General features: G+C 55.0%; 2 protein-coding genes across 3 annotated transcripts in view; one reads left to right on the forward strand and one right to left on the reverse strand.

Moving 5' to 3' along the window:
- Positions 1-27,862, reverse strand: part of LOC138372105 (peptidyl-prolyl cis-trans isomerase-like) — a 461,493-nt gene that overhangs the window by 294,196 nt on the left and 139,435 nt on the right. The window lies entirely within an intron of this gene.
- Positions 925-26,694, forward strand: LOC138372104 (uncharacterized). The gene is made up of 4 exons (XM_069337384.1): positions 925-2,296; positions 8,495-8,629; positions 21,704-21,919; positions 22,036-26,694. Exons 1-4 carry the CDS (start codon positions 2,066-2,068, stop codon positions 22,546-22,548), a joined length of 1,095 nt encoding a protein of 364 aa, XP_069193485.1. The 5' UTR covers positions 925-2,065; the 3' UTR covers positions 22,549-26,694.

Here is a 27,862-nt window from a genome sequence, read left to right on the forward strand (position 1 = left end):
CACTGTCCGCCCGCCGCCACTGTCCACCACCGCCGCCAAAGCCGCCACGGTCCGCCCGCCGCCACTATCCGCCACAGCCGCCACTGTCCGCCTGCCGCCACTGTCCGCCCGCCGCCACTATCCGCCACCGCCGCCACTATCCGCCACAGCCGCCACTGTCCGCCTGCCGCCACTGTCCGCCCGCCGCCACTATCCGCCACCGCCGCCACTGTCCTCCCGCCGCCACTGTCCGCCTGCCGCCACTGTCCGCCCGCCGCCGCCCTGTCCGCCCGCTGCCACTATCCGCCACCGCCGCCACTGTCCGCCCGCCGCCACTATCCGCCACCGCCGCCACTGTCCGCCCGACGCCACTGTCCACCACCGCCGCCACTTTCCGCCCGCCGCCACTTTCCGCCCGCCGCCACTGTCCGCCACCGCCACCACTGTCCGCCACCGCCACCACTGTCCGCCACCGCCACCACTGTCTGCCACCGCCACCACTGTCCGCCCGCCGCCACCACTGTCCGCCCGCCGCCACCACTGTCCGCCCGCCGCCACCACTGTCCGCCCACCGCCTCCACTGTCCGCCCGCCGCCACCACTGTCCGCCCGCCGCCGCCACTGTCCGCCCGCCGCCGCCACTGTCCGCCCGCCGCCACTGTCCACCACCGCCGCCAAAGCCGCCACGGTCCGCCCGCCGCCACTATCCGCCACAGCCGCCACTATCCGCCACCGCCGTCACTATCTGCCACCGCCGCCACTGTCCGCCCGCCGCCACTGTCCGTCCGCCGCCACTATCCGCCACCGCCGCCCGCCGCCGCCACTGGCCGCCCGCCGCCACTGTCCGCCACCGCCGCCACTGTCCGCCACAGCCGCCACTCTCCGCCGTACAGCCTCCCCTCTCTCCGTTAGTAAATAATTTTAATTGTTAGTAAATAATAAAAGAAATATAAATTATTAGATTTTTTTTACCCTTCAATTGGTTTTAATATTAAAATTGAAAATAATAATATAATATAAAATATAATAAAAATAATATAATATAAAATATAATTTAATTTCAAGAAATTTAACTTTACACACAAAGATGTGAAAAGGGTTCAGATTATTGGCTCAAACCTTTCATAAGAGATTCATATTGGTATATGAATGGATTATGAATGACTCATGTTAGGAGTGTAAAGTTGCCACAACATCTCAAATTAGTGTTAGATACATATGTCTTGGTTATAAGTTTTGGAAACCTATTTAAGTCCACACACAATATCGTATCTGATACGATAAAACAAACGTTTCCAATACTTTCAAATACTTTCCAGATATGTTGTGGCAACCTAAAATTGTTTGCTGGGCGGTCCCAGTAATTTAGATGTTTTACTGAGTGGATTCTAGCAGGAAAGGATCTCTGCACGTTCTCCAGGTCAGCAATTTCTCCAGCTTTGAAAGGTGCTGTCATTGTGCAGCAGTACTCCGCTCTAGAGAGCACAAGTGTTTTGAAAAGTATCATCATCGGTATAGCATCTCTAGTGTGAAAAGTTCTTGTTATCCAACCTGTCATCAAGCTAAATCCTGTTATCCAACCTGTCATCTAGCTAAATCAATATTCTTTTCCACAGGATAACAAGCCAGAGGAATGTTCAGTGTGTTATAATGATTATGATGACAATCAGCTACGGCCTCGCAATCTGCAGTGTGGCCACACATTCTGCTCCCAGTGTATTGACAATGCAATTAAGAATAGTCAGCTGTCCTGCCCCAGCTGCCGTGCCGAGCACGCTGCCACAGCTGCTACTCAGTTCCCAATTAGCTATGCTGTGGAGGCTTTTGTTAGGAAACTCAAAAATATCCAGCTAACAACTGAGGAAGTAGTGCCAGCAAAACCTTATGAAGGTCCCGCCAGAGGCATCAGTAAGAAGTTACGTTCCCTGGTGCAGGAGCAGAAGAGCATCATCAGCAGCCTCATTACTAGCTGTGAAGAGGTACTGTCCCAGCTGGGGAAGTACCGGGGCCAGTTGGGGGACTGGAAGACTCACCACCTCCAGCTCCAGGACAGACTCTATGCTCTGGTAGAGCAGAACAAGTCAGCAATGAAGCTCTTGGAACTGGAGGATACCAATGTGGTGGATATGACAACACAAGGAGAGAAAGGGAAGACTCAGCTGCAGGCCATGTTGGGAAGCCTCGACACAGTCAACACCCTAATGGTGGTTGACACAACCATAGGCACAGCTGATGAGTGCAGCATGAAGATAGAAGATTGGCTCCAGAAGTGCCAGGAACTCTTCCCTAATGTCAAGACTGTCCACACCTCAGTGAAGGTACACTGCTGAAGGTCACATTGTTCTCACCCAACTGAGTGTAGTATTGCCTCTATATAAACACTTTTGACATGGAGACACATCAAGATGAGAGTTGACTTTATATATAGGAAACTTTCTGGGGGGAGCCCCATTGGTTCTCTGGAGCTATCCAGGCTGATATGGCTATATTAGCTTTCTGGAATTAGTCATGGTGCATGGAGTTCTTGCCTACCAGGGACCACGAGCCAGAACCTGGCCCCCTTAGAGAGGCACGAGGAGCAATGGCCTATAGAAATCCCCGTGTGGTTGGGAGCATTCTATGTCTGCCATCGACCTGGTCTGGCACCCAGAAAGGTAGGCGCTCCAAAACAAACCCTTATTCTGGTGAAAATATTGCTACCGAAAGCTGAACTCCCCAAACAAAAATTAGCAAACGAGCATGACGTCATCACATTGCCACGCCGCTGTCTGCGCAACCCCTCCCCTTTCCCGGTAGGAGGAGGGGGAGGGGAGAAGCCCCAGACCCCTCACGCTGGTGATCCACCCTTTAGTTCTTGGCTGAAGTGATAATGGTGAGGTCTTGTGCCTCTGACTCCTGAATTTGTCTCAGTTTCTGTGCCTTGAGGCATGGTCTGTCTTTACGGCTGGTGTGTGAGCCAGGAGTAATATTCTTCGGTGCTCGGGCTGCATGCACCTAGGGTCACCTTCCTTAGGTGCTCTGTAAGTACTGCCCTTGGGGCCACTTTCCACAAGTCTCTTTAGGATCTTCCTCTGCTGAGTCTTTTACTGCTCGGTACTTGGTCGCCCTTGGAGTCAACTGGGGTTTTTGTTGCCCTTGTTTGTCTCTGGGTAGGAGGTAGTTTTCATCACTGGTAGCACGGGGGTACTGCACTGATAGTTATCACCTATTATAGCGGCTGGCTCTGTTCCGCCTGGGTATGTTGTCCTCTTGCAGATTTTTTCTTTTGTTTTTGTTTTCCTGCCTGGTGGGTTTTGGTGGGTCTGCCTTTGGTTGGTTGCCCCTATCTATATTTAGGGTATATATACATATCTGTGTTCTTTGTGGTATCCCCTTGCTAGGCCCCCTGTGAGTGGACATGTCCTGAGGGTTCAGCTTTTAGAAGTTTGCTTGGTAGTTTTGGGCACCGGTTTACAGTACACTGTCTGGGCTTCCCTTAGCTTGTTACCAAGGTAACAAGGCCCTGGGAAACCCCACGCGGGCTCCGAGGTCCGATGGATGCAACCCTTGAGTCCCCTCTCCGTTTGTGTGAGGTTGATAGTTGCTCTGTCCCCTTGTTTCAGGGTGACACGCTCCAGTTGTGCCTCCACCATGTTGCCTGTAGGGTCGGTGATACTTTTGACCCGGAGTCATGTGACGTTTGTTGTTGGTACATTTTCCAGTTCACCCATGCCACTGATCATGATATGAGGGTGCAGGCAGCAGCTGTTTTGCATGCTAGGTTTAGGCTGCTGCAATGCAATAGGTTAGTTGCTTCCCCGGATGCCCCGAGACTGGTCTGTTTTGGTTTTAGTGACCCGGACTTGGGGGTGGGAGTCACTTCGACTTTGGTTCCGTCCCCCCTCCTTGTCCTTCCCCCCTTCTGTGGAGTGTCTGGTCCCTTGCTTCCAGCTCCAAAACGTCTCAGGGTTTCGGAGTCAGGGCAGGGTCTAATTGGTGTTGAGACTCGGGCCGTTTTGGGGAAGTCCCCTTCCGGGGTGGTGGCGGATCCATTTGAGCCTGGTCTTCTGGCCTAAGCTTGTGGGTCTGACCAGTGGGCCCCTTTCGATCCTGTTCTTTCGGTAGCTCCTGCCGAAAGAACAAACTCCCTCTTAGAAGCGGGGAGTTTGCAGAACGGCTCGGCTCCAGGTCCTCGGGGTGGGGGTTGACTTGGGAGCCTTGGGCCTTGTTGGACTCCGCCTGAGTTTTTGTACCCTTGGAGCGGGGCTTGGTGTTGCAAGGAGTGGGGTTCTCCTTCTCTCCTTCCTCGTACGAATTGGATTTGGTGTCTACCCCCTCCCCGGGTTACGTTGTGTGTTCCTGTGGGTTTTCTGGGGAGGGAAGGGGGGAGCCCCTACGGCTCCCCGGAGCTATCCAGGCTGATATGGATATTCCTTCCTAACTTTGGCATCAATCAATGTGGGTGGAGTTCTAGGCCTACCAGGGACCATGAGCCAGAACCTGGCCCTCCCAGGGAGGCACGAAGAGCAATGGCCTATATAAATGCACATGTGATTTGGAGCATTTTATATTTGCCATCGACTGGGACAGGCACCCAGAAAGGTAAGCGCCCCAAAACAAACCCCTGTTCTGGTTAAAAACAAAAAAAATAGACAAACGAGTGGACAGAATTCCCAAAATGAAAACGAGCTAACAAGCATGACGTCACACGAGCCGCCCCGCATGTCTGCGCAGCTCTCTCCTCGGGAGGGGGAATGGTGAGCCCCAGACCCCTATGCCCGCGATCCACTCCTTCAGTTCTTCGGCTGATGGGAGACAGCATGGTCGTGTGGCTACAGCTCTGGCCTGTTGTTGTGCTGTCCTCTGTTTCAGTAATGCTCTTATGGTGGGGTGCAAGCTGGAAGCAATATTCACAGGTACTTGGGCTGCATGTGCTTAGGGTCACCTTCTGAGTGCCCTGTAAGTACTGCCCTTGGGGCTTGGGGTTCTCTTCCACAAGTCACCTTTGTCCTACCTCTGTTGGTGTTTTGCTGCTTGGCAATTAACCTCCCCGAGTGTTTGGGGGGTTTCCACCCTTGTTTGTTTTGAGGTAAGGGGTAGTTTTTGCGCTGGTAGGGGTGAGGGGTACTGCACAGCTAGTTTTCACCTATAACAGGGGCCGGCTCTGTTTCCTCTGGGTGCGATGTCCTCTTGCGAGTTTTTCTTTTCTTTTTGCCTGGTGGGGGGGGGGGAATGTGCCTTGGTGTGCCCCCTCCTTTATATTAGGGTTGTTTTTGTTTTGTGTTACTCCCCCTGCTTTGCCCTCGTGAGTGGACATGTCCCGGGGGTTCATCATTTAGCAGTGTTGATTGGTAGCTTAGATGCCGGTTAGTAGTACCCTGCCTGGGAATTACCCTTAGCAGACCTAGTCTAGGGGGCCCCTAGGAAACCCCCGCTGGGGCACTCGGGGTCCAATGGATGAGACCCCTGAGTCCCCTCTCGCTTTGTATGAGTTTGAGGTTTGCTCTGTCCACTTCTCTCAGGGCAACACCCATTTTTTTTCCTCCGTCATGTTGCCTGTTGGGTCGGTGAGACATTTGGCCCTGAGTCCATCAAGCTTTGTTGCTTGTTTGTGACTCAATTCATCCCATCTGCTGATGACATTATTCAAGTGCAGGTGGCTCACGCGTTGCAGGATAGGTTAGGTTGTTGCAACGCGCTAGGTTGGTTGCTTCCCCGGATACTCCGAGGCTGTCCCATTTTGCTTATAGGGACCCGGACTTTGGGGGTGTTGGTCGCGTCGGCCTTGGTTCAGTCCGTGCCCCCTCGTTCTTCCCCTGCTGTAGTTCATTCCCCCCCCCCCCCTCATCCATTTACGGCTCCTAAGTGTCTGGAGTCTTCGGGGTCAGGACAGGATTTAGAGGTTTCTGAGACTGGTGGTTTCGGGGGGTTGCCTCTTCTTGGGTTGCTATTTAGGCATTCGAGTTTGTTTCTCCAGCCGTAGCTCCGGGGTCTGACCAGTGGGCTCGCTCTCTTCCAGCTATTTCAGCCTCACCAAGTTTTTCTTGTGAGGCCGGGGGTTTGGAGGACAACTCGCCCCCTCAGGGCCTGATGTGGAGGAGGTTCAAGGGGTTGGGGAAGAGCTGATTTGAGGGCCTTGGGCCTCGTTGGACCCCGCCTGGGTTTTCCGACCCACTGGGCTGGGCTTATTGTTACAGGTATTTGTGGTTTTCCTTTCTCCCCCTCTGCTTACGAGTTGGATTTGGGTTCGGCTCCTCCCCGGGGTTCGGTTCCGTGTCCCTGTGAATCCTTCGGTTCCATCCTTCCGGAGGTTTTCGGCTTCCCACGCCTCGCCTACTGAGGTGTGGGGGGGCATTTCAGCTTACCTCCTGCGTGACCCGGAAAATGACTATATAATGGATCCGTCTTCCTTCAGGTCTGGTTCTTCGTCTCCATACTGGTTCCGGGTTCGTCCTGGCTTGCGGACTGCCCTTTGTTCTCGCTGGATGCTTGGGACTCCTTCTGTCATACCCACAGGCTTGGGTGGCACAAGGCGTTGACTGTGGTCCTGGTTTACTTGAGGGCGATTTTGAGCACCTTAATGAGTGCCTTTTCGCTCCTGCTCTTCCATGGGATGTCCTGGTCTTTGGACAGAGTGCTCTCCTATCTATCATCTTGGTTTCTTGTGGCCCCTTCGGTTCAGGATTGTTTTTCTAAGGCTCTTTTTCCTTTTGGCATTGGCATCTGGGGGTCGGGCTATGGAGCTCAATGCTCTTCTCCAGCACAGGGGTTTCTGCTCTTATGTTCGTGGTGATAAGTTTGTTCGTATTCAACCGTCTCCTTTTTTTCTGGCGAAGAATGAGACTGCTGTTTTCCGAAAGGGGTCCTTGGGTTGTTGATGCTTGGTTGATCAGGCCAGGGGGTGCATCATGTGTTGTGTCCAGTTGCGGCCCTCTGCCGTTATTTGCGTGCCACAGCTTCTGTGTCCGGGGATGCGTTTTGGGTTCATCCGGTTTCCCCTCTTCCCTGTTTTCGGGTACAGGTCTCACAGGTCATCCACAGGGTTATTAAGTCTAGCTAGTCTGCGGTTTATTCCTGTGTCCATGACATTCGTAAATTTGCTGCTCTTGGTGCCGTCTTTGGTAACATGTCCTGGACTGACATTAGGACACTGGGTTTTTGGTGGTTGAACAGGGTCCTGGCTGCATGCTACCTCGTTAACGTTCCTGGGCCTAGTTGGGCCTGTGTCGCTTTGGGTCGGTGGCTGCAGCCTGTCTCAACTTCGAGTTGAGATGTGGAACACTGACCGCCTCCAAGCAACAGCCTAGTGGACCATGCTCTCACAAGTCAAATAGTTCTCCTCTCCAAGCACGCCGGGCTCCTCCCCAAGCACGCCGGGCTCCTCCCCAAGCACGCCGGGCTCCTCCCCAAGCACGCCGGGCTCCTCTCCAAGCACGCCGGGCTCCTCCCCAAGCACGCCGGGCTCCTCCCCAAACACGCCGGGCTTGGGGAGTAGAACTATTCCCAGAACCCAATCAAGCAGGTATCCCGGGTAAGTCGCCCTTCTTTCTTTTTAGTCTCTGGTGAAGTAGCTCCGCGGAGCCATAGGGGCTACCCCTCAGAACACCAGCGTTGAATGTAATGAAACACCATTTTCTGGGTAAGTCCCGGAGGCTCCCCGGCAACCCTCCCTTTCTCCGGTCGGCAGTTTTTGCGCATTTTAACATCCAGCCTCAGAACTTTAGGGTGGATCGCCGATGTGGGTGTCTGGGGCTTCCCCTTCCCCCCTCATGGGGAGGGGGGATCTGTGCAGACATGCAATGTGGCTCGTGTGACGTCATGCTTGTTTGTTCGTTTTCATTTGGGGGGAAGGGGTTCTGTCCACTCGCTTGTCTAATTTCGTTGTTTTTAACCAGAATAGGGGTTTGTTTTGAGGTGCTTGCCTCTCTGGGTGCCTGTCCCAGTCGATGGCAGATATAGATTGCTCCAAATCACATGTGCATTTCTATACGCCATTGGTCCTTGTGCCTCTCTGAGGGGGGCCATGTTCTGGCTCGTGGATCCTGGTAGGCAAGAACTCCATGCACATTGATGCCAGAAAGCTAATATATCCATATCAGCTTGGATATCTGTGGGGAGCCTCCGGGACTCGCCCAGAAAATGGTGTTTCATTACATTCAATGCTGTTTTTTTGCTCTAGTACCTGAAACATTGTTATTAATAAAGTCAACTGTCATCTTGGTGTTTCTCTACACTGTGGTCAGTGTAGAGAAACACCATTACTTATATTTTCCAGTTACTTTACTCAGAGCCTGATGCTTCAATATAGTTCAGTTACTTTACTCAGAGCTTGATGCTTCATTATAGTCCAGTTACTTTACTCAGAGCCTGATGCTTCATTATAGTCCAGTTACTTTACTCAGGGTCTGATGCTTCATTATAGTCCAGTTACTTTACTCAGAGCCTGATGCTTCATTATAGTCCAGTTACTTTACTCAGAGCCTGATGCTTCATTATAGTCCAGGTTCCACCATTAATGTTTGTGTTGGTAATGACAGGTGCAGGAGACCATCAGGGAGGCCCTGGAGATGATGGCCATAGAGACAGGTGCCACAGCTGACCCCGTACACCTGGGAGACTCAGCCTCCAGCATCATGAATAAAGTTCAGGAAATCACTCAGAAGCAATTAACAGTAAGTTTTTTATTTTCTCAGCCTCCAGCATCATGAATAAAGTTCAGGAAATCACTCAGAAGCAATTAACAGTAAGTTTTTTATTTTCTCTCGTGGTTCATATCACAAGATATTGAGTTGTGTCTCGAGGAGAGGAAGCCTGTTCTTAGGTTTATGGAGGTTCCCCAAGGTCAACAACTGACTTTCTTTAACATACAATACACAATAGTTGCCTAACTCCTGGTAAACATTTACTGGTAGGTGAACAACAGAAACAGGTGAAAAGAAACATGTGAATCATTTCCGTCCTGCATAAAGATTGAACATGTGATCCTCTATTGAACCCGGATCCTGCCCCCTCACAGAGGCGCAGAGAGCGGGTGACACTCCACCAACCTACCGGGAAAGCATTCAGGAAGACAGTGAACCAAAACACACCACTGCTGGGTTCGAAGAGACTGAAGCCTTGAAACTGCCAACAAACTCCCAAACAATGCCAGCACCAACCCCCCCTGCCAGTAGAGGGGGGGCTGGAGCTACAGGTCCAGCACCAACCCCCCTGCCAGTTGAGGGGGGCGGGAGCTACAGGTTCGGCACCAACCCTCTGCCAGTAAAGGGGGGCTAGAGCTACAGGTCCAGCACCAACCCCCCTGCCAGTAGAAGGGGGCTGGAGCTACAGGTCCAGCACCAACCCCCTGCCAGAAGAAGGGGGCTGGAGCTACAGGTCCAGCACCAACCCCCCTGCCAGTAAAGGGGGGCTAGAGCTACAGGTCCAGCATCAACACCCTGCCAAAAGAGAGGGGGGCTGGAGCTACAGGTCCAGCACCAACCCCCTGCCAGTAGAGGGGGGGCCTGGAGCTACAGGTTCAGCACCAACCCCCCTGCCAGTAGAGGGGGCTGGAGCTACAGGTCCAGCACCAACACCCTACCAATAGAGGGGGGCTGGAGCTACAGGTCCAGCACCAACCCCCTGCCAGTAGAGGGGGGGCCAGGAGCTACAGGTTCAGCACCAACCCCCCTGCCAGTAGAGGGGACTGGAGCTACAGGTCCAGCACCAACCCTCTGCCAGTAGAGGGGGCTGGAGCTACAGGTCCAGCACCAACCCTCTGCCAGTAGAGGGGGGGCTAGAGTTATAGGTCCAGCACCATCCCCCTGCCAGTAGAAGGGGGCTAGAGTTATAGGTCCAGCACCATCCCCCTGCCAGTAGAAGGGGGCTGAAGGTCCAGCACCAACACACTGCCAGTAGAAGGGGGCTGGAAGTCCAGCACCTACCCCCTGCCAGTAGAGGGGGGCTGGAGCTACAGGTCCAGCACCAATCCCTTGCCAGTTGAGGGGGGCTGGAGGTCCAGCACCTACCCCCTGCCAGTAGAGGGGGGCTGGAGCTACAGGTCCAGCACCAACCCCCTGCCAGTAGAGGGGGGCTGGAGCTACAGGTCCAGCACCAACCCCCTGCCAGTAGAAGGGGCTGGAAGTCCAGCACCTACCCCCTGCCAGTAGAGGGGGGCTGGAGCTACAGGTCCAGCACCAACCCCCTGCCAGTAGAGGGGGGCTGGAACTACAGGTCCAGCACCAACCCTCTGCCAGTAGAGGGGGGCCAGAGCTACAGGTCCAGCATCAACCCTCTGCCAGTAGAGGGGGGGCCAGAGCTACAGGTCCAGCACCAACCCCCTGCCAGTAGAGGGGGGGCTGGAGCTACAGGTCCAGCACCAACCCCCTGCCAGTAGAGGGGGGGCCAGAGCTACAGGTCCAGCACCAACCCTCTGCCAGTAGAGGGGGGGCCAGAGCTACAGGTCCAGCACCAACCCCCTGCCAGTAGAGGGGGGGCTGGAGCTACAGGTCCAGCACCAACCCCCTGCCAGTAGAGGGGGGGCCAGAGCTACAGGTCCAGCACCAACCCTCTGCCAGTAGAGGGGGGGCCAGAGCTACAGGTCCAGCACCAACCCTCTGCCAGTAGAGGGGGGGCCAGAGCTACAGGTCCAGCACCAACCCTCTGCCAGTAGAGGGGGCTGGAGCTACAGGTCCAGCACCAACCCTCTGCCAGTAGAGGGGGGCCAGAGCTACAGGTCCAGCACCAACCCTCTGCCAGTAGATAGAGGCTGGAGCTACAGGTTGTCACGCGCCGCTCACCTTGGCCTTGTGTTACATGAGGTTACAGTTAAACAGCGGGGGATCGTGCTACTGATCCTATAACCTCACGCCGTGGGACTTCACTCCCTCCACTAGGGTATCACATTTCACCCCAGGGAGCTCTCCTAGTCATGCCTCAAGACCGGTCATCACTTGACCTTGGACCCAAGGAGGAGAGGAGAAGGCCCAGCCCACACTACTAAACTCAATCCTGCAGTATATGACTCCACCACCAGGCCTGCCCACCTGTGCGTGCAGAGAATTTGCCGGACTTCCGGTCGTAGCCTCACGTCCACCTCTTCCTTCCTGGTCGCCAGCTGGGTAATTCTCTCTGTGTCCCAGGAACGCCGTTAGTTCAAATATAATATATTTACAGCAGCCTAGGACCTTACTGTGTGCTGCCAATACTAGAATTCAAATGTACAGTCATGTTGTCACCTCAGGGTCACTCATTAGGGAATGCCAGTACCAGTGTTCAAATCTCATGTCATGTTGCCAACACAGGGTCTCTCTCTGTCATTCCAGTAACAGTACAGTATAATCATGTTATTAACTACAAAGCACAATGAGATGGAGGTTATACCAAAAGCAGTGATAAAATAGTAAAAGTTTACTCAAAGTATACTACAACACACAAGATACATATATGAATTTATGGAAATAATAATAATAATGATGACAGCAGGGCTCCTCTGGTGGCCGCCAGCAGCTCGCATCAGCTGATGAATTAAAGGGATCACTGGCCCCTCCTCACTGGGGCGGCTCCGTCAGCGTCGCTCCTCACTCCTCCACGGGCCGGCCACACGCTGTCTTCACCACTCAGTAGAATAATATATATACGTGCTGTCCCACAGCCTAATCTACTCCTATGACTTATATGCACCCTAATAAATGCCTAAGCATAATAATAGGCCTATCTTGCCTAACAATCAAGGGAAATATGATCTACCTTAACATATCCCGTCCTCAGACGCCTAGGCTCCAGTCGCCCGCTGGGTACTCCGTTCCTCGCGTTGTTCCCAGTGTTCCAGAAGCATCACCAGTCCATAGGTGTGAAGATCCTCGGCATCTCCGTGCTCATTCCCTGAGTGATGTTCCTGGGCGTTGGCTCATCCATTCGTCACTGCATGCGTCGTTCCCTCAAGCATTCCTTCACCGAGACCACACTCAAGGATCAGGATGCACTTTCTCCCTTCTGAGTTCCTAGTAGGCGTGATCTAATCACAACAGCTCTGAATGCTTTGGAGTTCCACCGACAGCGAGTCACTCACTCCTCCAGCTGTCGTAACTCTCTCAACTTCTCCAAAACTATTAGCACACGGTCCTCGGCGCCCTTTCACCGCTGGATTAGGCTTCCTCGCACTTCCCTGAAGTTCTGCAGTCCTTCTTAGTCACTATATACTCGTCAGGCTGTGTATATCCACTTACAGAGGCTCCTAGACCTCAGAACTATCGGCGCTACCCCTGCCAGTAGAGGTGGGCTGGAGCTACAGGTCCAGCACCAACCCCTGCCAGTAGAGGGGCAGCTGGAGGTACAGGTCCAGCACCAACCTTCTGCCAGTAGAGGGGGGCTGGAGCTACAGTTCCAGCACCAACCCACTGCCACTAGAGGAGTTGGGCTGGAGCTACAGGTCCAGCACCCACCCAATGCCAGTAGAGGGGGGGGGGGGCTGGAGGTATAGGTCCAGCACCAACCCCCTGCCAGTAAAGGGTGGGGGGCTTGAGATACAGGTCCAGCACTAACCCCCTGCCAGTAGAGTGGGTCTGGAGCTACAGGTCCATCACCAACCCCCTGCCAGTAGAGTAGGGCTGGAGCTTCAGGTCCAGCACCAACCCCCTGCCAGTAGGGGGGGGCTGGAGCTTCAGGTCCAGCACCAACCCTCTGCCAATAGAGGGCTGGAGTTACTTGTCCAGCACCAACCCCCTGCCAGTAGAGGGGTATCTGGAGGTACAGGTCCAGCTCCAACCCCCCCTGCCAGTAGAGGGGGGACTTGAGATAAAGGTCCAACACCACCCCCCTGCCATTAGAGGGGGGCTGGGGCAACAGGTCCCACACCAAACCCCTGCCAGTAGAGTGGGGCTTGAGCTACAGGTCCAGCACCAACCCTCTGCCAGTAGAGGGGGGCTGGGGCAACAGGTACAGCACCAACCCACTGCCACTAGAGGAGGGGGCTGGAGCTACAGGTCCAGCACCCACCCACTGCCAGAAGAAGGGGGCTGGAGCTACAAGTCCAGCACCATCCCCCTTCCAGTAGAGAAGGGGTTGGAGATGCAGGTCCAGCACCAACCCCCTGCCAGTTGAAGTGGGGGGGGGGAAGCTGGAGCTACAGGTCCAGCACCAACCTTCTGTCAGTAGAGGGGGGAGGGCTCGAGCTACAAGTCCAGCACCAACCCCCTTCCAGTAGAAGTGGGGGGGGGGGAAGCTGGAGCTACAGGTCCAGCACCAACCCCCTGCCAGTAGAAGTGGGGGGGGGGGGAAGCTGGAGCTACAGGTCCAGCACCAACCTTCTGCCAGTAGAGGGGGGGGCTGGAGCTACAAGTCCAGCACCAACCCCCTGCCAGTAGAGGGGGGCTGGAGCTACAGGTTCAGCACCAACCCCCTGCCAATAGACGGGGGGGGGCTGGAGCTAAAGGTCCAGCACCAACCCCATGCCAGTAGAGGGGGGCTGGAGTTACAGGTCCAGCACCAACCCCCTGCCAGTAGAGGGGGGCTGGAGTTACAAGTCCAGCACAAATCTCCTGCCAGTAGAGGGGGGCTGGAGCTTCAGGTCCAGCACCAATCCCCTGCCAGTAGAGGGGGGGGGGGCTGGAGCTACAGGTTCAGCACCAATCCCCTGCCAGTAGAGGGGGGCTGGAGTTTCAGGTCCAGCACCAATCCCCTGCCAGGATAGGGGGCTGGAGCTACAGGTCCAGCACCAACCACCCTGCCAGTAGAGGGTGGGCTGGAGCTACAGGTTCAGCACGAACCTCCTGCCAGAAGAGGGGGGTGGGGTTCGAACTACAGGTCCAGCACCAACCCCCTGCTAGTAGATGGGGGGGGGGCTGGAGCTACAGGTCCAGCACCAACCCCATGCCAGGATAGGGGGGGGGGCTGGAGCTTCAGGTCCAGCACCATCACCTGCCAGTAGAGTGGGGGGGGGCTGGAGCTACAGGTCCAGAACAAACCCCCTGCCAGTAGAGGGGGGGGGGACTGGAGCTACAGGTCCAGAACAAACCGCCTGCCAGTAGAGGGGGCTGGAGCTACATGTCCAGCACCAACGCCCTGCCAGTAGAGGGGGGGCTTGACCTACAGGTTCAGCACCAACCCCCTGCCAGTAGAGGGGGGCTGGAGCTCCAGGTCCAGCACCAACCCCCTGCCAGTAGAGAGGGGCTGGAGCTACAGGTCCAGCACTATCCCCCTGCCAGTAGAGGGGGGCTGGAGCTACAGGTCCAGCACCCACCCCCTGCCAGTAGGAGGGAGGCTGAAGCTACAGGTCCAGCACCAATCCCCTGCCAGTAGAGGGGGGGGGGGGGGCTGAAGCTACAGGTCCAGCACCAACCCCCTGCCAGTAGAAGTGGGCTGGAGCTACAGGTCCAGAACAAACCCCCTGCCAGTAGAGGGGGGGCTGGAGCTCAACCCGTTCTCGCAAATTTAATAAGTCAATATTGACTTATTAAATATGTGCATAGGTGACATACTTAACATAATAGATACCCTTAAAAAGATTCATAGAAAACACCGACCTTACCTAACCTACTTAGTATGTTAAGATAAGCATCTTATTGCTTCGTAATTACAATTACTACCTAACCTATAAAACGTATAGGTTAAGTAATAATTGTAATTACGAAGCAATAAGATGCTTATCTTAAGATACTAACAAGGTTAGGTAAGGTCGGTGTTTTCTATGAATCTTTTTAAGGGTATCTATTATGTTTAGTATATCACCTATGCACGTAGTTAATAAGTCAATATTGACTTTACGAATTTGCGAGAACAGGTTGCTGGAGCTACAGGTCCAGCACCCACCCCCTGCCAGTAGAGGGGGGCTGGAGCTAAAGGTCCAGCACCAACCCCCTGCCAGTAGAGGGGGGCTGGAGCTAAAGGTCCAGCACCAAACCCCTGCCAGTAGAGGGGGGCTGGAGCTAAAGGTCCAGCACCAAACCCCTGCCAGTAGAGTGGGGCTGGAGCTACAGGTCCAGCACCAACCCCCTGCCAGTAGAGGGGGGCTGGAGCTACAGGTCCAGCACCAACCCCCTGCCAGTAGAGGGGGGCTGGAGCTAAAGGTCCAGCACCAAACCCCTGCCAGTAGAGTGGGGCTTGAGCTACAGGTCCAGCACCAACCCTCTGCCAGTAGAGGGGGGCTGGGGCAACAGGTCCCGCACCAAAACCCTGCCAGTAGAGGGGCAGCTGGAGGTACAGGTCCAGCACCAACCCCCTGCCAATAGAGGGGGGGGGGCTGGAGCTACAGGTCCAGCACCAACCCACTGCCACTAGAGGAGGGGGGCTGGAGCTACAGGTCCAGCACCCACCCACTGCCAGAAGAAGGGGGCTGGAGCTAAAAGTCCAGCACCATCCCCCTTCCAGTAGAGAAGGGGTTGGAGATGCAGGTCCAGCACCAACCCCCCCTGCTAGTAGAGGGGGGGGGGCAGGAGCTACAAGTCCAGCACCAACCCCTGACAGTTGAAGTGGGGGGGGGGGAAGCTGGAGCTACAGGTCCAGCACTAACCTTCTGTCAGTAGAGGGGGGAGGGCTCGAGCTACAAGTCCAGCACCAACCCCCTTCCAGTAGAAGTGGGGGGGGGGAAGCTGGAGCTACAGGTCCAGCACCAACCCCCTGCCAGTAGAAGTGGGGGGGGGAAGCTGGAGCTACAGGTCCAGCACCAACCTTCTGCCAGTAGAGGGGGGGGGCTGGAGCTACAAGTCCAGCACCAACCCCCTGCCAGTAGAGGGGGGGCTGGAGCTACAGGTTCAGCACGAACCCCCTGCCAATAGAGGGGGGCTGGAGCTACAGGTCCAGCACCAACCCCATGCCAGTAGAGGGGGGCTGGAGTTACAGGTCCAGCACCAACCCCCTGCCAGTAGAGGGGGGCTGGAGTTACAAGTCCAGCACAAATCTTCTGCCAGTAGAGGGGGGCTGGAGCTTCAGGTCCAGCACCAATCCCCTGCCAGTAGAGGGGGGGGGGCTGGAGCTACAGGTTCAGCACCAATCCCCTGCCAGTAGAGGGGGGCTGGAGCTACAGGTCCAGCACCAACCCACTGCCACTAGAGGAGGGGGGCTGGAGCTACAGGTCCAGCACCCACCCACTGCCAGTAGAAGGGGGCTGGAGCTACAGGTCCAGCACCAACCCACTGCCACTAGAGGAGGGGGGCTGAAGCTACAGGTCCAGCACCAACCCCTTGCCAATAGACGGGGACTGGAGCTACAGGTCCAGCACCAACCCCCTGCCAGTAGAGGGGGGCTGGAGCTAAAGGTCCAGCACCAACCCCCTGCCAGTAGAGGGGGGCTAGAGTTACAGGTCCAGCACCAAAACCCTTGCCTGTAGAGGGGACTGGAACTACAGGTCCAGCACCAACCCCCTGCCAGTAGAGGGGGGATGGAGCTACAGGTCCAGCACCAACCCCCTGCCAGTAGAGGGGGGCTGGAGCTACAGGTCCTGCACCAACCCCCCTGCCAGTTGAGAGGAGGGGTGGAGCTACAGGTCCAGCACCACCCCCCTGCCAGTAGAGGTGGGCTGGAGCTACAGGTTTAGCACGAACCTGTTGCTAGAAGAGGGGGGTGGGGTTGGAACTACAGGTCCAGCACCAACCCCCTGCCAGTAGAGGGGGGCTGGAGCTACAGGTCCAGCACCAACCCCCTGCCAGTAGAGGGGGGCTGGAGCTACAGCTCCAGCACTATCTCCCTACCAGTAGGAGGGGGCTGGAGCTACAGGGCCAGCACCAACGCCCTGCCAGTAGAGGAAGGCAGGAGTTACAGGTCCTGCACCAACCCCCTGCCAGTAGAGGGGGGCTGGAGCTACAGGTCCAGCACCAACCCCCTGCCAGTAAAGGTGGGCTGGAGGTACAGGTCCAGTACCAACCCCCTGCCAGTAGAGTGGCGCTGGAGCTACAGGTCCAGCACCAAACCCTTGCCAGTAGAGGAGGGCTGGAGCTACAGGTCCTGCACCAACCCCCTGCCAGTAGAGTGGCGCTGGAGCTACAGGTCCAGCACCAACCCACTGCCAGTAGAGTGGGGCTGGAGCTACAGGTCCAGCACCCACCCCCTGCCAGGAGGAGGGGGGGGGCTGGAGCTACAGGTCCAGCACTAACCCCCTGCCAGTAGAGGGGGCTGGAACTACAGGTCCAGCACCAACCCCCTGGCAGTAGAGGGGGGCTGGAGCTACAGGTCCAGCACCAACCCCCCCTGCAAGTAGAGGGGGGGCAGGAGCTACAGGTCCTGCACCAAACCCTGCCAGTAGAGGGGGGGATGGAGCTTCAGGTCCAGCACCAACCCCCTGCCAGTAAAGGTGGGCTAGAGCTACAGGTCCAGCACCAACCCCCTGTCAATAGACCTGGACTGGAGCTACAGGTCCAGCACCAACCCCCTGCCAGTAGAGGTGGGCTGGAGCTACAGGTGCAGCACCAACCCCCTGTCAATAGACGGGGACTGGAGCTACAGGTCCAGCACCAACCCCCTGCCAGTAGAGGGGGGCTGGAGCTAAAGGTCCAGCACCAACCCCCTGCCAGTAGAGGGGGGCTAGAGTTACAGGTCCAGCACCAAACCCCTTGCCAGTAGAGGGGACTGGAGCTACAGGTCCAGCACCAACCCCCTGCCAGTAGAGGGGGGATGGAGCTACAGGGCCAGCACCAAACCCCTTGCCAGTAGAGGGGGCTGAAGCTACAGGTCCTGCACCAACCCCCCTGCCAGTTGAGAGGAGGGGTGGAGCTACAGGTCCAGCACCACCCCCCTGCCAGTAGAGGTGGGCTGGAGCTACAGGTTCAGCACGAACCTCCTGCTAGAAGAGGGGGGTGGGGTTGGAACTACAGGTCCAGCACCAACCCCCTGCCAGTAGAGGGGGGCTGGAGCTACAGGTCCAGCACCAAACCCCTTGCCAGTAGAGGGGGCTGGAGCTACAGGTTCAGCACGAACCTCCTGCTAGAAGAGGGGGGTGGGGTTGGAACTACAGGTCCAGCACCAACCCCCTGCCAGTAGAGGGGGGCTAGAGTTACAGGTCCAGCACCAAACCCCTTGCCAGTAGAGGGGACTGGAGCTACAGGTAAAGCACCAACCCCCTGCCAGTAGAGGGGGGCTGGAGCTACAGGTCCAGCACCACCCCCCTGCCAGTAGAGGTGGGCTGGAGCTACAGGTTCAGCACGAACCTCCTGCTAGAAGAGGGGGGTGGGGTTGGAACTACAGCTCCAGCACTATCTCCCTACCAGTAGGAGGGGGCTGGAGCTACAGGTCCAGCACCAACCTCCTGCCAGTAGAGGGGGCAGGAGTTACAGGTCCTGCACCAACCCTCTGCCAGTAGAGGGGGGCTGGAGCTACAGGTCCAGCACCAACCCCCTGCCAGTAAAGGTGGGCTGGAGGTACAGGTCCAGTACCAACCCCCTGCTAGTAGAGGGAGGGGGGGGATGGAGCTACAGGTCCAGCACCCACCCCCCCGGCCAGTAGAGGGGGGCTGGAGCTACAAGTCCAGCACCAACCCCCTGCCAGTAGAGGGGGGCTGGGGCAACAGGTCCAGCACCAAACCCTTGCCAGTGGAGGGGGGCTGGAGCTACAGGTCCTGCACCAACCCCCTGCCAGTAGAGTGGCGCTGGAGCTACAGGTCCAGCACCAACCCACTGCCAGCAGAGTGGGGCTGGAGCTACAGGTCCAGCACCAACCCCCTGCCAGTAGAGGGGGTCTGCAGCTAGAGGTCCAGCACCAATCCCCTGCCAGTAGAAGGAAGCTGGAGCTACAAGTCCAGCACCAACCCTCTGCCAGTAGAGGGGGGCTGGAGCTACAGGTCCAGCACCAACCCCCTGCCAGTAAAGGTGGGCTGGAGGTACAGGTCCAGCACCAACCCCCTGCCAGTAGAGGTGGGCTGGAGCTACAGGTCCAGCACCAACCCCCTGCCATTAGAGGGGGGCTGGAGCTACAGGTCCAGAACTAATCTCCTGCCAGTAGAGAGGGGGCTGAAGCTACTCGTCCAGCACCAACTCCCTGCCAGTAGAGGGGGGCTGGAGTTACAGGTCCAGCACTATCCCCCTGCCAGTAGAGGGGGGCTGAAGCTACAGGTCCTGCACCAACCCCCTGCCAGTAGAGGGAGGCTGGAGCTACAGGTCCAGCACCAATCCCCTGCCAGTAGAGGGAGGCTGGAGCTACAGGTCCAGCACCAACCCCCTGCAGTAGTGGGGGGGCTGTAGCTACTTGTCCAGCACCAACCCCCTGCCAGTAGAGGGGGCTGTAGCTACAGGTCTAGTACCAACCCCCTGCCAGTAGAGGGGGGCTGGAGCTACAGGTCCAGCACCAACCCCCTGCCAGTAGAGTAGGGCAGGAGCTACAGGTCCAGCACCAACCCCCTGCCATTAGAGGGGGGCTGGAGCTACAAGTCCAGAACAAACCTCCTGCCAGCAGAGGGGGGGGGCTGGAGCTACTGGTCCAGCACCAACCCCCTGCCAGTAGAGGGGGGCTGGAACTACATGTCCAGCACCAACCCACTGCCATTAGAGGGGGGCTGGAGCTACAGGTCCAGAACTAATCTCCTGCTAGTAGAGGGGGGGCTGAAGCTACAGGTCCAGTACCAACCCCCTGCCAGTAGAGGGGGCTGGAGCTACAGGTCCAGTACCAACCCCCTGCCAGTATACGGGGGCTGGAGCTACAGGTCCATTATCAAAACATTGCCAGTAGAGGGGGGCTGGAGCTACAGGTCCAGCACCAACCCCCTGCTAGTAGAGGGGGGGCTGGAGCTACAGGGCCAGCACCAACACCCTGCCAGTAGAGGGGGGCTGAAGCAAAAGGTCCAGCACCAACCCCCTGCCAGTAGAGGGAGGCTGGAGCTACAGGTCCAGCACCAATCCCCTGCCAGTAGAGGGAGGCTGGAGCTACAGGTCCAGTACCAACCCCCCCCCCCTGCCAGTAGAGAGGGTACTGGAGATACAAGTCCAGCACCAACCCCCTGCCAGTAGAAGGGGGCTGGAGCTACAGGTCCAGCACCAACCCCCTGCCAGTAGATGGGGGCTAGAACAACAGGTCTAGCACCAACCCCCTGCCAGTAGAGGGAGGGGGGTGGAGCTACAGGTCCAGCACCAATCCCCTGCCAGTAGAAGGGGGCTGGAGCTACAGGTCCAGCACCAACCCCCTGCCAGTAGAGGGGGGGCTGGAGCTACAGGTTCAGAACCACCTCCTGCCAGTAGAGGTAGGATGGAGCTACAGGTCTAGAACCAACCCCCTGCCAGTAGAGGGGGGCTGGAGCTACAGGTCCAGCACCAACCCCCTGCAAGTAGATGTGGGTTAGAGCTACAGGTCAAGCACCAACCCCTGCCAATAGATGGGGGCTGGAGTTACAGGTCCAGCACCAACCCCCTGCCAGTAGAGGGGGGCTGGAGCTACAGGTCCATCACCAATCCCCTGCCAGTAAAGAGGGGCTGGCGCTACAGGTCCAGCATCAACCCCCTGCCAGTAGAGGGGGGTGGCAGGAGCTACAGGTCCAGCACCAACCCCCTGCCAGTAGAGGGGGGCTGGAGCTACAAGTCCAGCACCAATCCCCTGCCAGTAGAAGGGGCTGGAGCTACAGGGCCAGTACCAACCCCCTGCCAATAAAGGGGGGGAGGGCTGGAACTACAGGTCCAGCACCAACCCCCTGCCAGTAGAGGGGGCTGGAGCTACAGGTCCAGCACCAACCCCCCTGCAAGTAGAGGGGGCTGGAACTACAGGTCCAGCACCAACCCCCTGCCAGTAGAGGGGGCTGGAGCTACAGGTCCAGCACCATACCCCCCTGCCAGTAGAGGGGGCTGCATCTAAATGTCCAGCACCAACCCCCTGCCAGTAGAGAGAGAGAGAGGGGGGAGGCTGCAGCTTCAGGTTCAGCACCAACCCCCTGCCAGTAGAGGGGGACTGGAGCTAAAGGTCCAGCACCAACCCCCCTGCCAGTAGAGGAGGGCTGGAGCTACAGGTCCTGTACCAACCCCCTGCCAGTAGAGGGGGGCTGGAGCTACAGGTCCATCACCAACCCCTTGCCAGTAGAGGGGGGCTGGAGTTACAGGTCCTGTACCAACCCCCTGCCAGTAGAGGGGGGCTGGAGCTACAGGTCCAGCACCAACCCCCTGCCAGTAGAGGGGGGGCTGGAGCTACAGGTCCAGCACCAAACCTCTGCCAGTAGAGGGAGGCTGGAGCTACAGGTCCAGCACCAACCCCTTGCCAGTAGAGGGGGGCTGGAGCTACAGGGTCAGCACCAACCCCCTGCCAGTAGAGGGGGGGGGAGGGCTGGAGCTACAGGTCCCGCACCAACCCCTTGCCTGTAGAGGTGGGACTGGAGCTACAGGCCCAGCACCGACCGTCTGCCAGTAGAGGAGGGGGGGGGGGCTGGAGCTACAGGTCCAGCACCAACCCCCTGCCAGTAGAGGGGGGCTGGAGCTTCAGGGCAAGCACCAACCCCCTGCCAGTAGAGCTGGGGCTGACACTGACCACAGGTGATAATGGGGCTGACACTGCCCACAGGTGATAATGGGGCTGACACTGATCACAGGTGACAATGGGGCTGACACTGACCACAGGTGATAATGGGGCTGACACTGACCACAGGTGATAATGGGGCTGACACTGACCACAGGTGATAATGGGGCTGACACTAACCACAGGTGATAATGGGGCTGACACTGATCACAGGTGACAATGGGGCTGACACTGACCACAGGTGATAATGGGGCTGACACTGTCCACAGGTGATAATGGGGCTGACACTGTCCACAGGTGATAATGGGGCTGACACTGTCCACAGGTCATAATGGGACTGACACTGTCCACAGGTTGAGGACCTCCGCAGGATGAGGGAGCCCGTCAAGAGGCTGGTGGAGGCTGGCCGGGTGGTGGCCGTCAAGAGGCTGGTGGAGGCTGGCCAGGTGTTGGCCGTCCAGGAAGACCAAGATGGCCGCCGCTCCGCCAGGATAACTCTACAATACGGAAAGCTGTACCTCCACCCACTCCTGCGTCAGCCCACGCCCGCCCACGCCCACACCCTCCAGGTTACTTTATTACACACACTTCTCTTACTGACATTACTGACTTACTGAGTTTTGATAACTAATATGATAACATTTTGTTATACAGTTATCAGCATGATTTATTTCTTTTTCTGCAGGAGAGTGAGGTTGTGGGCGTGCTGGAGCCCTCCTGCACCCTGGCGTTCCTTGACCTCGGGTGGGCGGGGTCAACAAGAGGGCGGGTCACCATCCGGCTGACCCCTGACACTCCGCTGGCAAGACAGTTTGTGTTGTTGTGTACGGGCCAGCGGGGCCACACCTACCGCAACACTAAACTGTTGCAGGTGTGGGACAAGGGTGAGCCGGGGGAGTATGTGATGGGCGGAGACTACGAGAGTAATGATGGTGAGGGAGGAGCCCCACTGCTGTCTGACCTCTATGGGCAGTACCGGGAGTCAGTCCGGGCAGGAGCTGTGTTGTGCTTTGATGAGCCGGGGGGTCCCACGAGTGCCCAGTTCACCATCACCACCAGGGACCGCCAGGGTAGTGATCAGTGGTTTTATGTCTTCGGTGATGTGGTGAGCGGCCTGGATGTGGTGAGGGCAGCAGTCAACCACAGTGACATTAGGGAGGTGACTGTAGTGGACTGTGGTGTTGTGCTGCCACTCTAGTTCACTGTACCAACACCATTACTATTGTGGTGTTGTGTTGCCACTCTAGTTCACTGTACCATCACTACTGTGGTGTTGTGCTGCCACTCTAGTTCACTGTACCATCACCATCACTACTGTGATGTTGTACGGCCACTCTAGTTCACTGTACCACCACCATCACTACTGTGCTGCCTCTAGTTCACAGTACCCCTATCACTACTGTGGTGTTGTGCTGCCACTCTAGTTCACTGTACCACCACCATCACTACTGTGGTGTTGTGCTGCCACTCTAGTTCACTGTACCATCACTACTGTGGTGTTGTACTGCCACTCTAGTTCACTGTACCACCACCATCACTACTGTGGTGTTGTACTGCCACTCTAGTTCACTGTACCATCACTACTGTGGTGTTGTGCGGCCACTCTAGTTCACTGTACCACCACCATCACTACTGTGGTGTTGTACTGCCACTCTAGTTCACTGTACCATCACTACTGTGGTGTTGTGCGGCCACTCTAGTTCACTGTACCACCACCATCACTACTGTGGTGTTGTGCTGCCACTCTAGTTCACTGTACCATCACCATCACTACTGTGGTGTTGTGCTGTCACTCTAGTTCACTGTACCATCACCATCACTACTGTGGTGTTGTGCTGCCACTCTAGTTCACTGTACCATCACCATCACTACTGTGGTGTTGTGCTGTCACTCTAGTTCACTGGGGGGCCTCGTAGCCTGGTGGATAGCGCGCAGGACTCTTAATTCTGTGGCGCGGGTTCGATTCCCGCACGAGGCAGAAACAAATGGGCAAAGTTTCTTTCACCCTGAATGCCCCTGTTACCTAGCAGTAAATAGGTACCTGGGAGTTAAGTCAGCTGTCACGGGCTGCTTCCTGGGGGTGGAGGCCTGGTCGAGGACCGGGCCGCGGGGACACTAAAAGCCCCGAAATCATCTCAAGATAACCTCAAGATAGAGATAACCACTGTACCGCCACCATCACTACTGTGGTGTTGTGCGGCCACTCTAGTTCACTGTACTGCCACCATCACTACTGTGGTGTTGTGCTGCCACTCTAGTTCACTGTACCATCACCATCACTACTGTGGTGTTGTGCTGCCACTCTAGTTCACTGTACCATCACCATCACTACTGTGGTGTTGTGCTGTCACTCTAGTTCACTTGGGGGCCTCGTAGCCTGGTGGATAGCGCGCAGGACTCTTAATTCTGTGGCGCGGGTTCGATTCCCGCACGAGGCAGAAACAAATGGGCAAAGTTTCTTTCACCCTGAATGCCCCTGTTACCTAGCAGTAAATAGGTACCTGGGAGTTAAGTCAGCTGTCACGGGCTGCTTCCTGGGGGTGGAGGCCTGGTCGAGGACCGGGCCGCGGGGACACTAAAAGCCCCGAAATCATCTCAAGATAACCTCAAGATAGAGATAGCCACTGTACCGCCACCATCACTACTGTGGTGTTGTGCGGCCACTCTAGTTCACTGTACCATCACCATCACTACTGTGGTGTTGTGCTGCCACTCTAGTTTACTGTACCATCACTACTGTGGTGTTGTGCGGCCACTCTAGTTCACTGTACCATCACCATCACTACTGTGGTGTTGTGCGGCCACTCTAGTTCACTGTACCATCACCATCACTACTGTGGTGTTGTGCTGCCACTCTAGTTCACTGTACCACCACCATCACTACTGTGGTGTTGTGCTGCCACTCTAGTTCACTGTACCATCACCATCACTACTGTGGTGTTGTGCGGCCACTCTAGTTCACTGTACCATCACTACTGTGGTGTTGTGCTGCCACTCTAGTTCACTGTACCACCACCATCACTACTGTGGTGTTGTGCTGCCACTCTAGTTCACTGTACCACCACCATCACTACTGTGGTGTTGTGCTGCCACTCTAGTTCACTGTACCACCACCATCACTACTGTGGTGTTGTGCTGCCACTCTAGTTCACTGTACCATCACCATCACTACTGTGGTGTTGTGCGGCCACTCTAGTTCACTGTACCATCACCATCACTACTGTGGTGTTGTGCTGCCACTCTAGTTCACTGTACCATCACCACCACTACTGGGGTGTTGTGCTGCCACTCTAGTTCACTGTACCACCACCATCACTACTGTGGTGTTGTGCGGCCACTCTAGTTCACTGTACCATCACTACTGTGGTGTTGTGCGGCCACTCTAGTTCACTGAACCATCACTACTGTGGTGTTGTGCTGCCACTCTAGTTCACTGTACCATCACCATCACTACTGTGGTGTTGTGCTGCCACTCTAGTTCACTGTACCATCACCACCACTACTGGGGTGTTGTGCTGCCACTCTAGTTCACTGTACCATCACCATCACTACTGTGGTGTTGTGCTGCCACTTTAGTTCACTGTACCACCACCACCACTACTGTGGTGTTGTGCGGCCACTCTAGTTCAATGTACCATCACTACTGTAGTGTTGTGCTGCCACTCTAGTTCACTGTACCATCACCATCACTACTGTGGTGTTGTGCTGCCACTCTAGTTCACTGTACCATCACCATCACTACTGTGGTGTTGTGCTGCCACTTTAGTTCACTGTACCACCACCATCACTACTGTGGTGTTGTGCTGCTACTCTAGTTCACTGTACCGCCACCATCACTACTGTGGTGTTGTGCGGCCACTCTAGTTCACTGTACCGCCACCATCACTACTGTGGTGTTGTGCTGCCACTCTAGTTCACTGTACCACCACCATCACTACTGTGGTGTTGTGCTGCCACTCTAGTTCACTGTACCACCACCATCACTACTGTGGTGTTGTGCTGCCACTCTAGTTCACTGTACTGCCACCATCACTACTGTGGTGTTGTGCTGCCACTCTAGTTCACTGTACCACCACCATCACTACTGTGGTGTTGTGCTGCCACTCTAGTTCACTGTACCACCACCATCACTACTGTGGTGTTGTGGTGCCACTCTAGTTCACTGTACCGCCACCATCACTACTGTGGTGTTGTGCTGCCACTCTAGTTCACTGTACCACCACCATCACTACTGTGGTGTTGTGCTGCCACTCTAGTTCACTGTACCACCACCATCACTACTGTGGTGTTGTGCTGCCACTCTAGTTCACTGTACCACCACCATCACTACTGTGGTGTTGTGCTGCCACTCTAGTTCACTGTACCACCACCATCACTACTGTTGTGTTGTGCTGCCACTATTTCACTGTACCGCCACCATCACTACTCTGGTGTTGTGCTGCCACTCTAGTTCACTGTACCACCACCATCACTACTGTGGTGTTGTGCTGCCACTCTAGTTCACTGTACCACCACCATCACTACTGTGGTGTTGTGCTGCCACTCTAGTTTACTGTACCACCACTACTGTGGTGTTGTGCTGCCACTCTAGTTCACTGTACCATCACCATCACTTCTGCATCACCATGGACTGCGTGTTTTGATGACAATGTAACTTAAGGACAGACCTTTATCACTATATCATCATAACTTCACTATCTTTGGTATTTAACACTTTGGTATTTATACTTTGGTATCATATACTTGACAATGACGACTGTATCACCATCAATGCTATATCTTCTCAGTACTGTAACCTATCATTGCTGTATCACTATAGCTTCACTATCACCTGTATATATCACCATCACCTCAGGCCCCACACTTAGGGTCATATACTGACCATGTTGAGTAACAAATTGTTGGTGTCACCATATGACAGCTGTTGTCACTGTTATATCACCAACAGCTCACTATCACATAACACTGTCACTGCTACACCAACATCATTTCACTTTCACCACATTATCACCTCACACTGATAGATTTCCTCTTTACTTTCACTGTTATATCACTATCATTGCTACAGTACCACTACCGCACCATCACTACTATATCACCATCACCTCACTACCACTACTATACTACCATCACTTCACTATCACTCGGGTGTGTTGTGATATTACCATACTGGTCCATGGTGTGTTGTGATATTACCATACTGGTCCATGGTGTGTTGTGATATTACCATACTGGACCATGGTGTGTTGTGATATTACCATACTGGACCATGGTGTGTTGTGATATTACCATACTGGTCCATGGTGTGTTGTGATATTACCATACTGGTCCATGGTGTGTTGTGATATTACCATACTGGACCATGGTGTGTTGTGATATTACCATACTGGTCCATGGTGTGTTGTGATATTACCATACTGGTCCATGGTGTGTTGTGATATTACCATACTGGTCCATGGTGTGTTGTGATATTACCATACTGGACCATGGTGTGTTGTGATATTACCATACTGGTCCATGGTGTGTTGTGATATTACCATACTGGACCATGGTGTGTTGTGATATTACCATACTGGTCCATGGTGTGTTGTGATATTACCATACTGGACCATGGTGTGTTGTGATATTACCATACTGGACCATGGTGTGTTGTGATATTACCATACTGGACCATGGTGTGTAGTGATATTACCATACTGGACCATGGTGTGTTGTGATATTACCATACTGGACCATGGTGTGTAGTGATATTACCATACTGGTCCATGGTGTGTTGTGATATTACCATACTGGACCATGGTGTGTTGTGATATTACCATACTGGACCATGGTGTGTTGTGATATTACCATACTGGACCATGGTATGTTGTGATATTACCATACTGGTCCATGGTGTGTTGTGATATTACCATACTGGACCATGGTGTGTTGTGATATTACCATACTGGACCATGGTGTGTTGTGATATTACCATACTGGACCATGGTGTGTTGTGATATTACCATACTGGTCCATGGTGTGTTGTGATATTACCATACTGGTCCATGGTGTGTTATGATATTACCATACTGGACCATGGTGTGTTGTGATATTACCATATGGGTGTGAGGTGGTGTTATGACCACACATACACCAGTATGATCATACTGTAGCTGGTGTATGATGTGCTCAAACTGTATAGTGATGTCTTGACTGATTAGCCTAGTATCACGAATATTAATTTATGTAGTTATTCTTTTTACAACAACACACTGGTATTAAATGTGTATTGCCAATGTATTCCATGTATCTATGTATATTATATATCTGTACTATAAGTCCTTGCCATGTACTTGTGGATATATATTAGAAGTCTAGTGAATAGCAGTAGCCTAATGTCATGTAGCTTGAAAAACATCTGTATATGCTTATATTATGGAATGCTACATAATGCTGTATAGGAAATATTATGTGGACTATGATGGAGAATGTATAAATTTAGGTCTCGGATGTATTACTGTCATGTATACTGT

The sequence above is a fragment of the Procambarus clarkii genome, chromosome 37, assembly GCF_040958095.1.
Source record: "Procambarus clarkii isolate CNS0578487 chromosome 37, FALCON_Pclarkii_2.0, whole genome shotgun sequence".
NCBI classification, from domain to species: Eukaryota; Metazoa; Arthropoda; class Malacostraca; order Decapoda; family Cambaridae; genus Procambarus; species Procambarus clarkii.

What these genes read in the sequence shown, in the direction of transcription:
- LOC138372104 (XM_069337384.1), top strand. Translation starts at nt 2,066, where the DNA reads ATGAAGCTCTTGGAACTGGAGGATACCAATGTGGTGGATATGACAACA. An exon ending in CTGTCCACACCTCAGTGAAG is followed by an intron (nt 2,297 to 8,494) that starts GTACACTGCTGA and finishes TGGTAATGACAG; the next exon opens with GTGCAGGAGACCATCAGGGA. An exon ending in TCACTCAGAAGCAATTAACA is followed by an intron (nt 8,630 to 21,703) that starts GTAAGTTTTTTA and finishes CACTGTCCACAG; the next exon opens with GTTGAGGACCTCCGCAGGAT.